Source organism: Pseudopipra pipra, chromosome W (assembly GCF_036250125.1).
Source record: "Pseudopipra pipra isolate bDixPip1 chromosome W, bDixPip1.hap1, whole genome shotgun sequence".
NCBI lineage: Eukaryota > Metazoa > Chordata > Aves > Passeriformes > Pipridae > Pseudopipra > Pseudopipra pipra.
This window is the reverse complement of record NC_087580.1, coordinates 1425573-1441526: the sequence shown is the minus strand read 5'-3', so window position 1 is coordinate 1441526 and position 15954 is coordinate 1425573. Positions and strand designations below refer to the sequence as shown.

General features: G+C 51.8%; 1 protein-coding gene and 1 long non-coding RNA gene across 2 annotated transcripts; one reads left to right on the top strand and one right to left on the bottom strand.

Annotated features, from left to right (window-relative positions):
* Positions 1-238: 238 nt before the first annotated feature.
* Positions 239-3043, bottom strand: LOC135405795 (class II histocompatibility antigen, B-L beta chain-like). Its single transcript, XM_064640395.1, is given in 6 exon segments — positions 239-325; positions 439-545; positions 657-734; positions 737-937; positions 1606-1875; positions 2388-3043. Coding segments are annotated over 6 exon segments (750 nt in total). The 5' UTR covers positions 2473-3043; the 3' UTR covers positions 239-316.
* A 9487-nt stretch (positions 3044-12530) lies between these two features.
* LOC135405801 (uncharacterized) lies at positions 12531-13762 on the top strand. The gene is made up of 3 exons (XR_010426006.1): positions 12531-12582; positions 12790-12890; positions 13650-13762. It is a non-coding gene; the product is annotated as an uncharacterized LOC135405801 (long non-coding RNA).
* Positions 13763-15954: the final 2192 nt, after the last annotated feature.

Below are 15954 nucleotides of genomic sequence, written 5' to 3'. Positions count from 1 at the left end.
ATGCCCCCACAAAATCCCCCCAAGAAGGGGTGACAAGTGGAGGCCTCAGGGGGTTCCCCATTCCCGATCCATCCTGGGGCCGGTTCTGCCCCCCTCAAACTCTGCTCCCCCCGCGGTTTCTCCCCAAGTCACCCCCAGCCCCTTCTCTCCAGTGAGCAGGACTGCAGAGCACTGAGAAGCTTTACTGGGAACAGCTGGTTAGTGCGGGAAGAAATGCAGGGAAGGGGGGCACATGCAACCCCCCAAAATCAGCGCAGGGTTTGCGGGGTCCCGGCTGGGCCCGAGGCCACGGGGAGGGGCTGCGGCCGCTGGCGGCTCAGGAGCTCTGTGGGGAGAGAAAAGGGGGTGAGAGAAAAGGGCTGGGGGGGCAGGGGGGGGCACAGACGCTGTGGGAGAGCAATGAGGGGACACGACCCCCATTTGGGGGCCCCCCTTTACCTTCTCCCGCAGGTAGAAGCCGAGCCCCAGCGCCAGGAAGACCAAGCCCAAGACGAAGCCCCCAACCCCCACCAGGATCTTGCTGCGGACGGTGTCCGGTGGCATCTCTGGGGGGAGCCGGGGGGGTCAGCACCCCCAAAACCTCCTCCCAGCACCCCCCAAACTCCCTCCCAGTCGCCCCCAATTGCCCCCCCGGTGCTGGGGGGGCCGGGCCGTACCCCAGTGCCGGCTGAGGGGGTGCTCCAGGCTGACGTGCTCCACCTGGCAGCTGTAGGTGACCCCACGCCGGGGGGGATTTCCAGCATCACCAGCACCTGGTAGGTCCAGTCCCCGTTGGGGACCACGTCGGTGGCCACCACGTGCTCCGGCAGCTCCTGCCCATCCTGGAACCACCTCACCTGCACCGGCGCAGGGTAGAAATCCATCCCGGAGCAGAGCAGGCGGCCGGGGCCGAGCTGGGAGCTCGACGGCACCAGCAAGATGGACACGCTGGGGGGCACTGGGAGGGAAGGGGGAGACACTGGGATGTGATGGGGGGCACTGGGAGGGAGGGCAGAGGGCTTGGAGGGCATTGGGAGGGACTGGAATGGCACTGGGAGGGACTGGGAGTAAACTGGGATAGAAAGTGATGGGCTGGGGGGGCACTGCAGAGAGATTTGGAAGATGTGGAAGACAAGTGAGAACGACTGGTAATGGCTCGAGAGGGACTTGGAGTGGAGTGAGAGGGTCTAGAAGTGACTGGGAAGAACTGGGAATGACTGGGCTGCAATGGGAAGGAAGCGAACGGGACTGGAGTCCTGGTGAGGGAAGTGTTTGTTTCGGGTCTGCCTGGCAACTGGAGCGTCATCAGAGAGACGCGCTGGGATTGGCTGAGGGGCGGGAGCTCGGTGGCCCCAGCGGGGTAGAGACGCGTGGGGGGCACTGGGAGAGACTGGGGTGGACTGGGATGGAGTGAGAAAAACTGGAATGGACTAGGAGAGAGTAGGGGGCATTGGAAGAACTGGGAGAGACTGGGATGAACTGGGAGAAACTGGGAGGTCAGAAAAGGCCACAGGGAGGGGAACAGGGAGAGTTGAGGGGTCTGGCGTGATTCCCAGGGGGGTTTGAGGGGCTCCGGAGTCATTCCCGGGGCAGAGCCCGAGGGGACCCGCTCTGCCCCACGCTCACCTCTTCTCTCCACGATGAACGGGGTGATGATCTTGTAGTTGTGCCGGCAGAACATGTCAACCAAAGACCGTGCGTACTCCAGCCGTTCCTGGTCGCTGTTCCATTTCCTGGCAACCTTCTCCCCAATCGGGGTGTCCCCCACAAACACCCCCACATCGCTGTCAAAGTGCATGAATTGCTCCCAGTTGTAGATGCCCCTCGCCACGAACCTCACCCGCTCGGTGCCGTTAATGAAGTGACACTCCTCCCTTATGAAACACTGGAACACCCCTGTGTGTGCAGGACACGGGTCAGGGGGTGCCCCGTCCCCCCCCATGATCTCCCAGCCCCCCACAGCAGGGTGGGAGCTCAGGGGGCCACCCCGGACCCCCCTTTCGAACCCCCCTCTGCCCCACGGACACCCCAGCACCGGCGCTTGGCTGGGGGGGAACCCCCCAATCAGCCCCCGGGGATGGACAGGGGGACTGGGGAGCCCCACAATGCGGATCCGACCTCCCCGAGTCACAGGGAACCGCTCCAGGGCTCAAGGGACACCCAGAGACCCCCAGGGCACCCCTCTGCCTGCTCTCCCACACCCCCTTGCCCCCCTCTCCCACCACTTTCCCACCGGCCCCAAAATCCCCACACCCCCCCGCCCTCACTTTGGGGCTCCCACCCCTCCCATTCAGTGCGAGCCTTCCAACCCCCGTCCCGCACTCACTTTTGGGGCTCTCACCCCCTCTTTTCTCCCCTATTTCCCCCCCTTTCACACCCGACCCCCCTGCCCGCCCCCCCTCGCTCACCCGACAGCTCCTCGCCCGCAGCCGGGGGGGCTCCCAGCACCACCAGCACCGCCAGCACGGCCCCAGCTCCCCGCACACGCTCCATGCCCAGCGCCGGACAGCTGCTGACAGCCCAAAACCAGCCGGGCGGCGCCGTTTTGGGGGGTTTGGGGCGCGCTGGGCTTGGCTGAGGGCGCAGTTGGGGCCCTTTTTTCGAGGCGTCTTCCCGGCGACTGATGAGTCATCAGCGCGGCGCGCTGGGATTGGGCGCGGGCGGCGTGGGCGCTTTGGGATTGGCTGAGGGCCGTTGGGGGCCCCCGCGGCAGCCCCGGGGCTGGGGGGTTCGGGGGGGTCCGTGGGCTGCGGGGGAGGGGGGAGCTCAGGTGAAGCCAAAAATGGGCATCCAGGGAGTGCAGAGAATTGGGAAGCTTTACTGGGAACACCGGGAGCAGTCGGCTGGTGTCAGAACAAAGGCAGGTACAGGGGGACACACGACCCCCAAAAAATTAGCACGGGGATGGATTGGAGGGTCCAGGCTGGGACCCTCACCCCTCCAAGGATCCCCCCAATTCCCTTCTCAGCCTTTCCATTTCCCCACAAAGCCACTCCCATCCCCAAAAGGCTCTCACAAAACTCCCTCCCAGTTGCCCCCAGGACTCACCAAAGCCCTTCTCAGCCCTCCCAGCACCCACCAACCTCCTTCTCAGCCTCTCCATTCCCTCCCAGACCCTTTCCCTTACCCCTCAAACTCCCTCCCAGTTCCCCCCAAGGCCCCCAGAGCCCCTCACCCCCCTCCCAGTGTGCCCCCGGTGCTGGGGGGGCCGGGCCGTACCCCAGTCCCGGCTGAGGGGGTGCTCCAGGCTGACGTGCTCCACCCGGCACCGGGGGGGATTTCCAGCATCCCCAGCACCTGGTAGGTCCAGTCCCCATTGCCTCAAGAGAGCGTGGAGGAAAAGACTCCAGGCCAGGGGAGTGGATGAGATGAGATAAAGAGAGCAGGTCCTTCAGTGGAGCCTCAGGCCAGGGGAACACACACGACGGGCACCCCCCAGGCAGTGGCTCTGGGATTTTAGAACAAGGTCCATCCAACCCCAGATCTCTCCACCCCCCACTTCTGCCCCGTTCTGCCCCCGACACACCTCTTTGGGAATTGGGTAAGGGATAGAATGCAGCTACATTAAAATCTACAATCACTACACCACTACTTCTAAAATCTACCAAAGTTAAAAATTCCAAAAAGCTCTGAGGCATCACACCTCTTCTTTTACAGTTCTATCACAACTTTTTATAAGTCAATCATATTATATTATAGAGCTCCATTTCTATGTTGGGTAGGTACACCTTTTATATATCTTCATATACCTTTTATATACCTTTATATACCTTTTATAAACCTTTTAATGCCTTAATAAAATCCCAGGGATCTTGCTTGGAACTCCCCGCATCCGGGGACCGAGAGGATCTCCCTGAATAACACTTTCAGTGGGTACTGGAATCCTCAGGGTCCTGGAACCCCTGGAGCATCAACAGCTTTGTCCCTCCAAAGGGGTCCCAATTTGTTTCCAATGGTTCAAGAATACAAAATAAACCAAATACCAGTTTCCAAACAAAATCAATTTATAAGTCCAGAAATCACAAGTTAATATCCAAAATACCAGAAAGGATTTCTTCAAGATTCTTTCTTTGCAACTTGAAGTACCCATAATACAAAAGAAACCAAATACCTGTTTCCAAAACCAAATAAACCAAATACCAGTTCCAGAACCAAATAAACCAATGAGTCCAGACTCCCAAATTAATATCCAAAATCATGGCTGGGCTGCATGAACAAAGATTTGGGAAGGGCGCTGCCCACATTTGCTACAAGCACACTGGTGGCTAAAGAGACCAGTACAAGATAGACACGTCCGACTGCAAAAGGCAGAGCAGAAAGACTCCTTGGATGGGATCGACAGGACACGGTTCTTTCTGCGTTGTCTTTTCTCCTCGATGGTGATCCTGCTGCGTTCTCAAAGGAAGCAGCAGCGTTAGAGATGGGGTGTCTCCAGACCTCCCGACTGGAGGCCAGAGTAGACCAGTGATGAAGATCAATGTGGCCAAGGCTCAGATGTTGTTTCAGGCAGTCCTTGTATCTCCTCTTCGGGGCTCCTCTCTTGCGGCAGCCGGTGGCAAGTTCACCAAAAAGCACGATCTTAGGGAGGGGGTGGTTGGTCCTTCATCCTGGAGACGTGCCCTGCCCAGCACAGCTGTGTTCTCAGCAACATGGCCTCAATACTTGTGACTGCTGCCTGTTCTAGAACAGATGGATTGGTCACATCATCTGACCAGTGGATGTTTAGGATTGTACGGAGGCAGCGTTGATGGAAGCGTTCCAGGAGTCCCAGGTGGTGGCTGTAGATGACCCATGATTCAGACCCATATAAGAGAGTAGACAGCACAATGGCTCTGTAAACACTGATCTTTGTGCTTTTCTTCAAGTGTTTATTTCGCCAGACTCTTTTATGGAGTTTTCCAAAAGCACTAAATGCCTTTGCTAACCTGTTGTCCATCTCTCCGTCAATCTCACCATCCGAGGAGATGAGGCTCCCTAGGTAATTAAACTGCTGGACTGATTTGAGCTCTGATTGGCCAATGGTGATGTGGGGATGATGGAAGACTTCCTGAGGTGCAGGTTGATGGAGAACTTCTGTTTTCTTTAAGCTGACTTCCAGCCCAAAGAGCTCAGCAGCCTCAACAAAGCAGGATGTTAAACGCTGCAGAGCTGCTTCTGTGTGAGCGACGAGGGCGGCGTCATCAGCATAAAGCAGCTCCTGGACAAGATGGTTTAAGGTCTTGGTGTGGGCCTTCAGTCGCCTTAGGTTGAAAGGGCTTCCATCAGTACGGTATCGGATGTAGATCCCGTCCTGATCATCGAGGTCTGCTGTGGCCCTTTGGAGCATCCTGCTGAAAAAGACTGTGAATAGGGTTGGAGAGAGAATGCAGCCTTGTTTCACACCATTCTTTATTAGAAAGGGCTCAGAAAGTGCATTGCCATATCTGACTTGGCCGTGCTGATCCTCATGGAGTGAGATGATCATTTTAAGGAACTTGGGGGGACAACCTAAACGTTCCAAAATCTGCCACAGACCTTTCCTGCTCACAGTATCGAAAGCCTTGGTGAGGTCAACAAAGGTTCCATAGAGACCTTTGTTCTGTTCCCTACACTTCTCTTGCAGTTGTCTGAGAACAAACACCATGTCTGTGGTACTCCTGTTGACTCTGAAGCCACACCGACTTTCAGGTAGAATTCCTTCTGCTATAGTGGGTATTAGTCTGTTCAAGAGTATTCTTACCAGGATTTTGCCAGCAATGGAGAGCAGAATAATACCCCGGTAATTTGAGCAATCTAGTTCGCCTAGTTCCCAATGGCATACCACAAATTCATGACATTTGGCATGGAGTGCAAGGCCCCCATGTTTCCAGACTTCAGTTGGGAATTCCATCAACCCCAGCTGCCTTGCCGATTTTCGCCTGCTGTATGGCCTTGAGGGTTTCTCCTAAAGTGGGGGCAGTATCCGATTTGTATTTCACCGCTTACTGTGTGATGGACTGAATTGCTGAGTCTTGGACTACACAGTTGGTACTGAAAAAAGTCTGAAAGTGTTCAGATCATTGATTCAGAATGGAGGTTTTATCTGTTAGAAGTGTTTGACCATCAGCACTGAGTACCAGGCTTTGGACCTGGTGTGCAGGCCCATATGCTGTTTTCAGAGCCTCACAGAATCCTTTGTGATCACCCGTATCTGCGTATAATTGAATTTTTTCAGCTAGATCAATCCACCACTTGTTCTGGATATCACAGAGTTTCTGTTGGAGCTTGCTGCATGCAAGACGAAAAGCTGTTTTTCTTGCATGACAGGACGGCAGTGCAAGGTGTGCTTGGTGGGCAGTTCGCTGCAGAGAACAGAGCAGAGCTGTTTATGTCCTAAAATGCCCCCATATGAGCAGGAGGCAGGAGCAGAGGCACTGTTCACGAGTGCCATTGTTGATTGTCTTCATCAGAGAGCTCCTGAAGTGCTGCTGGGAGGACGGTAATACAGGACCTGGACATCAGGTTAGGGCAGGGGCATAAAAAGGTCACCTGAGAGGTGTAATGCAGGAGTAAATGCAGATCCTTTGTCTGGGTAAGGGATACAAGGAGCCTCCCCAAGGATGACAGGGATAAAACCAGCTGCTGCAAGACGTGATGAAAAAAGCCATCCAAGCAAAGTCATGCCCGAGCTGGATGCCCCAAGTCTAAAAGAAGAAACACCTCGGAGTGGAGCAGGAGCCATATGAACTGTGTTGAGCTGGGCAGGAGTGAAACCACCTGTCCTGAGAAGAACTGAGTAAAACTTGATGCCCCATTCCAGGCAGGGGCCAAACCAGCCAGGTCAAGTGTTGTTAAATAACAACCAGCTGCATCCTTGGCGCATGAGAAACACTATCTGCCTGCTGAGCAGAGGTTACACCAGGTGTCCAGAGGACTGCCTGTTGCTAAACACCTCTGAAACTGTCGGGATAAATAGGACCCTCTAACAAATTGGCTTTTTAGTGTTAGAAAGGGATTACTTTTATTTGCAGCCCTGCGGGTGCATGTGGCTGACAAAAATCCTGCCTCCCTACTGACAGCAAGACATCGCTTTTCACCTATTTATACAGATTTGGCAAACAAAGAAATTAATGTTCATTGCTTCCAAATTACATCACTCACTCCCTTTCATTAATTAGTATTCTATGTGGGATTGGTTATTAATTTCTCACTTTCTACTGTAATAACTTCATATCTTTAATCTTTTTTGTACATTTTCCCTCCCCTAGGGATTTTCTGACAAAAATGCTGAGCCTTTGTTAGTCTTCTTCTTTAGCTGCTGGTTTCTGCAGAAGGTCCTTGTAGTCCATAAATCTTGTGTTCCAGATCTCCTCCTTCAACAAGACATCTTTCTCTGACAGGCTTTCTCCACTGAAGCATAACAGGGTTAACTTCAACAAAACTTACAGTTTTAGTACTTTTCCCAGGCTGTGTTCTCCCAACGGAGCTTATGACAATTTTTACTCCATGCTGGCTAAAGTTGATTTAAGGCTGAACGCACCGCCTCTGATGTGTGTTAAAAACAACTAATCAAAAAGTTAATTAGGAACACTAAAAAAATTAGAAAAGTTTTATGATTTCCAACAAGCCCAAAACAACATAGGCCAAGTGCAGCAGGGACAGAACTGTCTCTATCCATTGATGCCAGGAAAAGGCAACAGTAGTAAAACTCAACAGCCACAGGTGCTATTAAGCCGGTATTTGTTTATTTCGGCGCCGGACGTGCAGGGGATAGCTCCGCCTAACACGCGCGTGCCCTCACCATCCAGAGTGGGAGTCTGGCTAAAGCTGCGGCTGATCAAAACCTAACCAACCCTAGCGGCAGGAGTAAATGGGAAGCTGCTAAAAAGCCATCCAGGAACGTTTTCAGAGCTTGAGGACAAGACAGCAGCTGGGCGGGGGCCAGCAGCCAGCCAAGGTCCTCCCAGCGCAGCCTCTGAAGGGTTCCTTTGGCAGTCCCAGTTCAGGCTCAGCCCATGGTTGTACCCTGGGGGCAGATGAGATTAATTGGAAATGAACCCATAAGAGTCCAGGTGCTTTGCTAAGAGTCTCACTGATAGAAGTGGCAGTGAAACCCTCAGCGTCTTGGGGGCCAGAAAAGCTGTGACCTGGCTCAGTTACAGCCCTGAGCAGGCTTTTACTCCTCAGGCCGTGTGGCTCAGGGAAGGTGTGGGAGCTCTGTCAGAGGATGACGAGCCCTTTGCCACCAGCACGGGGGGAGGTCCAGTGGCTTCCACCTGGCGGACGTGCCATGTGGGTTCCTGTGCCCAAGAACCATGTGGTTCCATGGGGTTCCATGGGGTTCCATGTGACCCCATGTCACAAAGGGGCAGAGATGTGGCACCCATCCGGTATCCTGAGGAGCGCGCCAACGAAAATCAGTTGGACAGAGTTGGCCTTCGGGATAACTCAGCTCCTTCCTTTGCTACTTGTGTGCCTGCCTTTTTTGGATGGTTTATTGTTTACTGACCATTTCTCCTCAACTTTCCTCCTCTTTCAAAGGTAATGCTTTGACTTTTGGCCCAGATCATAGAGCAGGGTATATGGGATAAAAGTATAGGCTGATTTATACCTTCCTAGCTGTAGGCTGAGCTGTTACAACTTTTAGAGGCTGGCCAGGTATGACCTAGGCTAGAATTCCAGTTTGCTGATTCTTGGTTTTTTTTCCATAGCCTAGGATAGGCAAGCAGGGAGGTGACTGTAGTCTGAGGGGATGGGCTCAGCCCACCTTGATTGCTGTGGGAGGGAGGGAGGCAGAAAAAGGAGAGCAGCAAAGGCAGCAGTTAAAGTAGTGGCTGAAAGACGGTCACTCCCAGGAGGTGGGAAAGCCAGAGGGCTCTGTTGCTGAAGCAGTGTCAGGAGAGCAGCAGGGCCTCTTCAGAGAAGGTAACGTCCATGGGAGCATTTCAAAAGGGCCTTTGAACCCGCTGTGAGTTGGTGCCCCGCGCCTGATCATAAGGGCGTGAGCTGCAGCTCAGCAGCAGTTACGAGCACCACTGAAAGACTTGGTGGGGGATGCCGTTCTGCGTTTATTTAGAGTTTTGATACTTTCGGTGAGCTACAGTAATTTCTTTGCAACTAGGTGACGGGATTGGTGCTGTTCTCTTTCTGGAGAGAAAGACATCCTTGGTCATCTAAAGCATTGCACTCTCTTCCTGAGAGAGGCAATGGCCACAGCGGGGAACGACTCCTGTGAGTAATAGCTTCACCAGCAGGTTTGGACTTTGTGAACTGCCACAGGCAACTGACATGGCTGGTGGTCAAATCCCAGAATGATGTGCTCACAACCTAGAGTGATCTCTGGGATGTTTCCTGAGAGCAGTCAAACTGACCCCCGTGTTTACAATTAGACCCAGGAAAACACCTTTTGTCGCTCCTCTGACACTAGGTACAAGACTTGGAAAGCTGCCATTGCTCGTAGAGAGGTCTGCCATCCTTTGGGTTGCCTTCCGTGCTCAGTATTTCCTTGTTTTCAACAAGTTACAATCAGGAAAAGGGATGGCTTCACTGATAACCCAGTCTAGAACTCTACTGAGAAAGGAAGGTAGCCTGCGGCCCAGAAATCAGATTGTGGGTTTGTTGGACTCTCAGCAACGTAAAGAGGGGAATGGATTTTTCCAAAACAGTAAATTTAAATGGCACTGTTTAAGCTTCCCCTGATGTTGTTGGGTTGGCAGTTGAAGCAGATGGTCCTGAGTGCTCCTGTAGAGACCTCACTGTTTAAATATGCCTTTGTGCCTCATTTCATCTCTTTTCAAATGGAATTTCCCTGCAGTCATTGCCGAGGGAATGACTCCGCCACAAAGGATCCTCTTTCCCCCCGAGAAGATTTGCATGGTCTGGCAGCAAAGACAGAGTGCTGGAGCAGGACTCCTCAATGTGGGCAACACATGCTTCCTTAATGCTGTCCTGCAATGCCTGACATACACCCCGCCGCTGGCCAACTATCTGCTCTCCCGGGAGCACAGCCAGGCCTGTGAGTACTCTTAGGGACATCTCCCTGTGAATCTGTTCATCAAATCCCAAGGATTCCCAGAACCTGAAATTCGATTTAGGAGAAAAGCAGCCCTTTGTCAGCCCCAGAACTTGTGTTCTTTGTACACTCAGGAACCACCTGTCCTATCCAGCTGTCTTATTCTTCATGAAGGCACATCTTTCTAGCTCTGGGTCTCTATTCCTGCAAGTTAAAACCTCAGTTTAGCATTCCTCTGAAGAACATTTTCTATGCACTAAAACGTCCCGTGCTTGTTGAAACACTGGGAGGAGTGGCATATTGCACTGGAGTGGGAGTGGAAGAAGAGGAGTATTCCACCACTAGGGCTATTTTGCTAACCAGAGGACCTTCTCTCCCTCCCTCCTCAGGTCGCCAACAAGGCTTCTGCATGATGTGCACCATGGAAGCGCATGTTAACAAGGTCCTGCGTTCAGTCAGTGCCATCCTGCCTTGGGCTGTTCTCAGGGCTTTCAGATGTATGTGATTTCAGGTTCTTTGACAGGTTTTCTTCCCTTCCTGTAGGAGACAACTACTAACTTCCTGTTTCTTAGTCATAGGAGAACATTTTCAGCTTGGCAGGGAGGAAGATGCCCATGACTTCTTATGCTGTACTGTCAATGCCATGCAGAGAGCTTGTCTGAGTGCAAGCAACGAGTAAGCACAAGCAAGTTACCTTTACAAAGTTCTGAGCCCTTTGGACTCCTTGATGTGGCCTCATCAAGGAAAACCTACAGCCGGGGCTTGGAGGAAGTAATGCTCTGTCTTACGACTTGTTTCCAGCTTGGACATATCATCTCAACCTACTACCATTGTCCATCAAATATTTGGAGGCTTTCTGAGATCCAGAGGTATGTTTCTACAACAGCTGCTCTCCTTGGCACTGCCTGTGCCCTTCTGTCTGCCTGTGCCCAACAGCTGGCCCTGGGACTAGCAGGACAGGTACAATGAGCACAAAGCAGTACCATTGTTCAGCTCACCATTGCTCGGCATTTTGATTTTTCCTTCCAGTCATCTGCTTCAGCTGCAAAGCCATTTCTGATTCCTATGAGGCCTTCCTGGATGTCCCCTTGGATATCAAAGTAAGAGGTTTTGCAGTTGTGCTTCAAGACATGGCAAGGCTTTTCAGAGTCAACACATTTGTCCTGAAAGCATATACTGTGAACACAAGAGGTCTTGGTCGTGGATGGGAAGGGGAACGGATGTTGTCCTCCTGCAGAGGCCATGGCACTGGTCTCTCTGTAGGTGCTGGCTTGAAGCTGGACAAGCACCCATTCTGCGCTCTGCACCCTTGACATAGCCTCATCCTTCTTTCCTTTGCCCTCCTTCAACACCTGTCTGGCTTCCAGGCTGATGGGTTGGATTGTTTTCACTACTGATGACCCTACATAACATCAGTAGCTCAGTGGCAGGTGATACAGAGAGGGAGCTCTTGATTGCCCCTGAGAACCTCTGGGACAGGGGAAATGTTCAGCACCACACTCTCTTTCTGGCTCCTTCTGGATACAGCTTGCAGATTCATGGCGGGTCTCCTCAGCATCAGCTACAGGGGTTTTCTTGTCAGCTCCTGGAAAATGTTTGGGCCAGGGCATTTGCTGTAGCTCAGTGCACCGATTTCTCAATTCTCCAGGCAGCCTCATCCCTCACTGCAGCTCTGGAGGACTTTGTAACACCTGAGCACCTGGATGGGGAAAACTGCTTTAAATGTAGCAAGTAAGATGATTACTAACAACATATTAACAGGAGACTCTGTGTGAGGGGGCTACAAGTCATTGAGCAGAAGTCATCTTCTCGTGGAAGTTTACTGCACACTGATGAGACACAGTTTTGTTTGTCTGGTTTTTTGGGGGAGGGGGGTTGGGGTTTTTCTTTGTTTGTTTGTTTGTTTGTTTGTTTGTTTGTTTGTTTTAAATATGGCACCGAATTGCCTTAAAATAGCATAAGGATGCAGGAGACAAGAAAGGTTGTCTGACTGCCTTGGTGGAAGATAGGGTGCATTTCAGCGCTGTGCTCTGTGCTTGGTTTCAAGGTGTGAGAAGAATGTTGCCGCCACTAAGAGGTTCACTGTCCACTGTGCACCCAAGGTTCTCACTGTGTGTCTGAAGAGGTTTGACTGCTTCACTGGTGGCAAGATCAGCAAGGTGTGTACACTATTGGTGTGCAGCTTTCTCTTCAAGAAGCAGATTTCCTAAAGCAGTATGCTTGTCACAAGCTGCTTGTGTTGGGTTTTTTGGGGTCCCTTCTGGGGAGTGGAAAGTTCCTGTGGGAAGACAGGCAAGCACTGTGCTCTGATAGGGCTGCTTTGACTGAGAAGGGTTTCCTGCCACCCAAACGATGTTATGTTGCTTTATGGAAAACCAAGTGCTCATGAGCCCCAGAGATGTACTGATACCCCTGGACTGGCCCCTGCCCTTGGTAGGCTATTTCATGTCACAGACCAGGGTCATTTCTGAGCCCTCTTGGTCTCTCCATAGGTTGTAGAGTATCCAGAGTACTTGGATCTTCGCCCATACATGTCTCAGGCAGATGGAGAAGCACTCCTCTACTCCTTATATGCTGTCCTGGTGCACAGTGGTGTCAGCTGTCATGGAGGACACTATTTCTGCTACACAAAGGTAAAAGAGCAACTTCCTTCCCAATGGGGAAAAATGTGTGCTGGGGAAGATAAACTTTCGGTCAGTGTTACTGACAGCCAAAGTTTTGGGGCAGAAGGCCTCCTTAGTGGCTGGACTGCATTTGTTTTGACATGCTCTCGGTTTGGCAGTTTCCTACCTGTGTTTTTGGAGAGAAACCATGGAGAGATCCTTGCCTTTTTTTTACAGGCCAGCAATGGATTGTGGTACCGGATGGACGATGAATCTGTGCAGCTGTGTTCCATTGACACAGTTCTCAGGCAGCAAGCCTACCTGCTGTTCTATGCCAGGTAATAACCAGGATTCAAATATGTTCAGAATACATTTCCTTTGCCTCATTTGCAGTTGTGCTTCTCACCTTCCGGAGTGTTTTTCTCATCAAATGAAATTACTACCTGCATCATTCAGTGCTGTCAAATCTGAACTACTCCGTGTCTGTCCTTTACTGGGCTTCAGGCTGCGGCCCGGATGGAATCTGCTACTTGCCTGGTCTCTGATGTTGACTCTTGTAGATAAGAGGACTTAAAGAGGACCTCCAGGAAAGATGGGGAGGCACCATTTGTCAGGGAATGTAGTGACAGGATGAAGGCTATCAGTTTTCAGCTAACAGAGGGCAGGTTTACATTAGATATTGGGAAGGAATTCTTTGCTGTAAGGGTGCTGAGACACTGGCACAGGTTGCCACAGCATCTGTGGGGGCCCCATCCCTGGAAGTGTTCAAGGCCAGGTTGGACAGGGCTTGGAGAAACCTTGGAATAGTGGAGGGTGTTCCTGCCCACCACAGCGGGGTGGAACAAGATAAAGTTAAAGGTCCCTTGCAACCCAAACAAGTCTGTGAATTTATGAAATGGAGGCTGTGGGAGGTATAGAGATGAGGTTTTTGTTGGGACAGAGGCAAACTTGGTGGGAAGACTCTAGCTGAGTTTCCCATTAGTGTCCTTGGTTAAGTCTTCTCTCTGTCATAGAAGCCTCTCTGAGAAAATGACTGAACCCCAGAGGAGGTTGCAACAACAGCTCTAAACTGAGATCACTCTTTTGTTTTTCTCCAGATGCTCTGATCTGAGAATTGGAGAAAGGCCTTCTTCCTCACTGGCACCATCACATGCCCCTTCCTTCCTCAGTCAGTGTGTGGCCAGCAGCAAGCAGGCGGGCTCTGTTGGACCACAGGCTCTGACTGGTAGGACTAAGGTAACTTTGGGGTCATGGGTCAGGGCATCAGAGGAAGAGTGGATTTCTTTCTGGGATCTCAGCATTTCTCTTTTGTCCCTCACACACCGCACCTTTCTTCACAGCCACAAAGCTGCTCCCTCTCAAAGCATCCCACCTGGATCCATCCCTTTTGTGCGCCTCTGGCCTTTTGGTCTTAGTAGCCCTCCAAAAGAGTCTTTTGGAGGCCCCAAACTGTCCTGTCCCAGAACTTGTAGGGGTTCCCCACTGCTCTGATCCTTTCAGGAGAAAAGGGCAGGAACTCTCCACAGCTCTCTTGGCAGGGCATGAAGGACACTGGCAGGGAGCGGTCCCGGAGCAGATTCCCTCTGTGGGGCAGGGATCTCCGCAGCTGGTCTGGGGACACCACAGACTATGATGACGCTTCAGAGAGAAGAACTGGTCCTCCAAGTCGTGACCGTGGTCCTAGGGATAGCACAGCTGCAAGGCCTTCCAAGAGGATCTGCCGGTGGGCTCCCGCTCCCAGGGCTGCTCAGGAGCAAACCTTGCTGAGGCAGAGGGAGCCAAGCAGATCTGTGCGGGGAACTTACAACCTTGGCAGCCGGTTTGTGCAGTACACAGACTGTGACCGCTCACTGCGGAAGAGAAAGAGGGAGAGAACAAGTCCTGCACGTTGTGACCAAGTCTTAGTGAATACTGCAGTTCCAGGGCCCTCCAAAGCCAGCTCCAAGCAGGCTCTCATGCTCCGGGCTGCTCGGGAGCAAACCCGACAGAGGCAGAGAGAGCAGAGAAGATCAACATGGCGGGGCTGTGATTGCCACAGCCAGTTTGGGCAGCACACAGACTACCGCCCTTCAGAGAAGAAGAGGAGGGTTTCCACGCCCCAGAGATTCACGTCAGACAAGCATTCAGGGCACTCTGGCAATGATGGCGTTGGATTATGGCCCTGGCTCAAGCAGAACGGAAGACTAGCACTGCGTTTATTAGCCAAGGCATCCTTGTTTTCGACACGCCTTCTCAGACCTGAGTGAATGATTTAGCTAAGTAGATGATAGTTACAATAATATAGAAATATTATTAGAAATATAGAAATATATATAGAAATATAGAATAAATATATAGAAATATATATAGAAATATAGAATATATATATAGAAATAGATATAGAAATATAGAAATATATACAGAAATATAATATAGAAATATAGAAATATATATAGAAATATAGAATATATATATAGAAATATATATAGAAATATAGAAATATATATAGAAATATAATATAGAAGTAATATTTTATAATACATTATTACATGTTATATATCTTCAGCAATAGATAGTAATAGTATAATAAATATTATTAAAATAATAAAATAGTAAATACTAAAATACTTTAAGCAGAGTTATTTATTCCACCTTGTAGATAATTATAGCTAGAAACATAGTGCAGTATTTGGAAGCAGTGTTGAAGCAATTATATTAAAGCTAAGAAAACAAATATTAAGTAGAGATTGTGCAGTACACAGACTACCGCCCTTCAGAGAAGAAGAGGAGGGTTTCCACGCCCCAGAGATTCACGTCAGACAAGCATGGGATGGTGACATCGCTGGCCAAGGAGAGGTCACGGCCTGACGGGCTGTCCTCGTCCATGGTGACGTCGCTGGCCAAGGAGAGGTCACGGCCTGACGGGCTGTCCTCATCCATGCTGACGTCGCTGGCCAGACTGATGTCAAGACCTGGGGTGGTGTCCACATCCATGGGGACGCTGGTGTCTGGAGGGCTGCCACTGCCCAGGAGCGTCCCTGAGGGGTTGGCTGAGCCGTGCTGCGTGTCCCGCACTGGTGGGACTGGGGCCAGGGGCTTCCTGCGGCCCCGGGCCCCCCCCAGGGCATTGCCTGATGGAGGAGCAATGCCATGGCTGCTTGCCAAGGGGGCTGGTGGAGGCAGCTGAGTCCGTGTCCCTGCCGAGCAGAAGATACGGGTGGGGGTTGGAGCAGTCACTGCCCGGAGCCATTGGCACACGTGCACAGGGGAGAAGGCAGACTGGGGGGGAGGCTCGGGGCTGGGAGAGTCTCCTGGGGCACCCGCTGAACCGGCCCGGAACACAGACTGAGTGGGAGCTTGCGTGAGGGACCATCCCTGCGGGGTGAGCTGCTGTGCCACAGCCATGGGGTTGCACAGGGGACG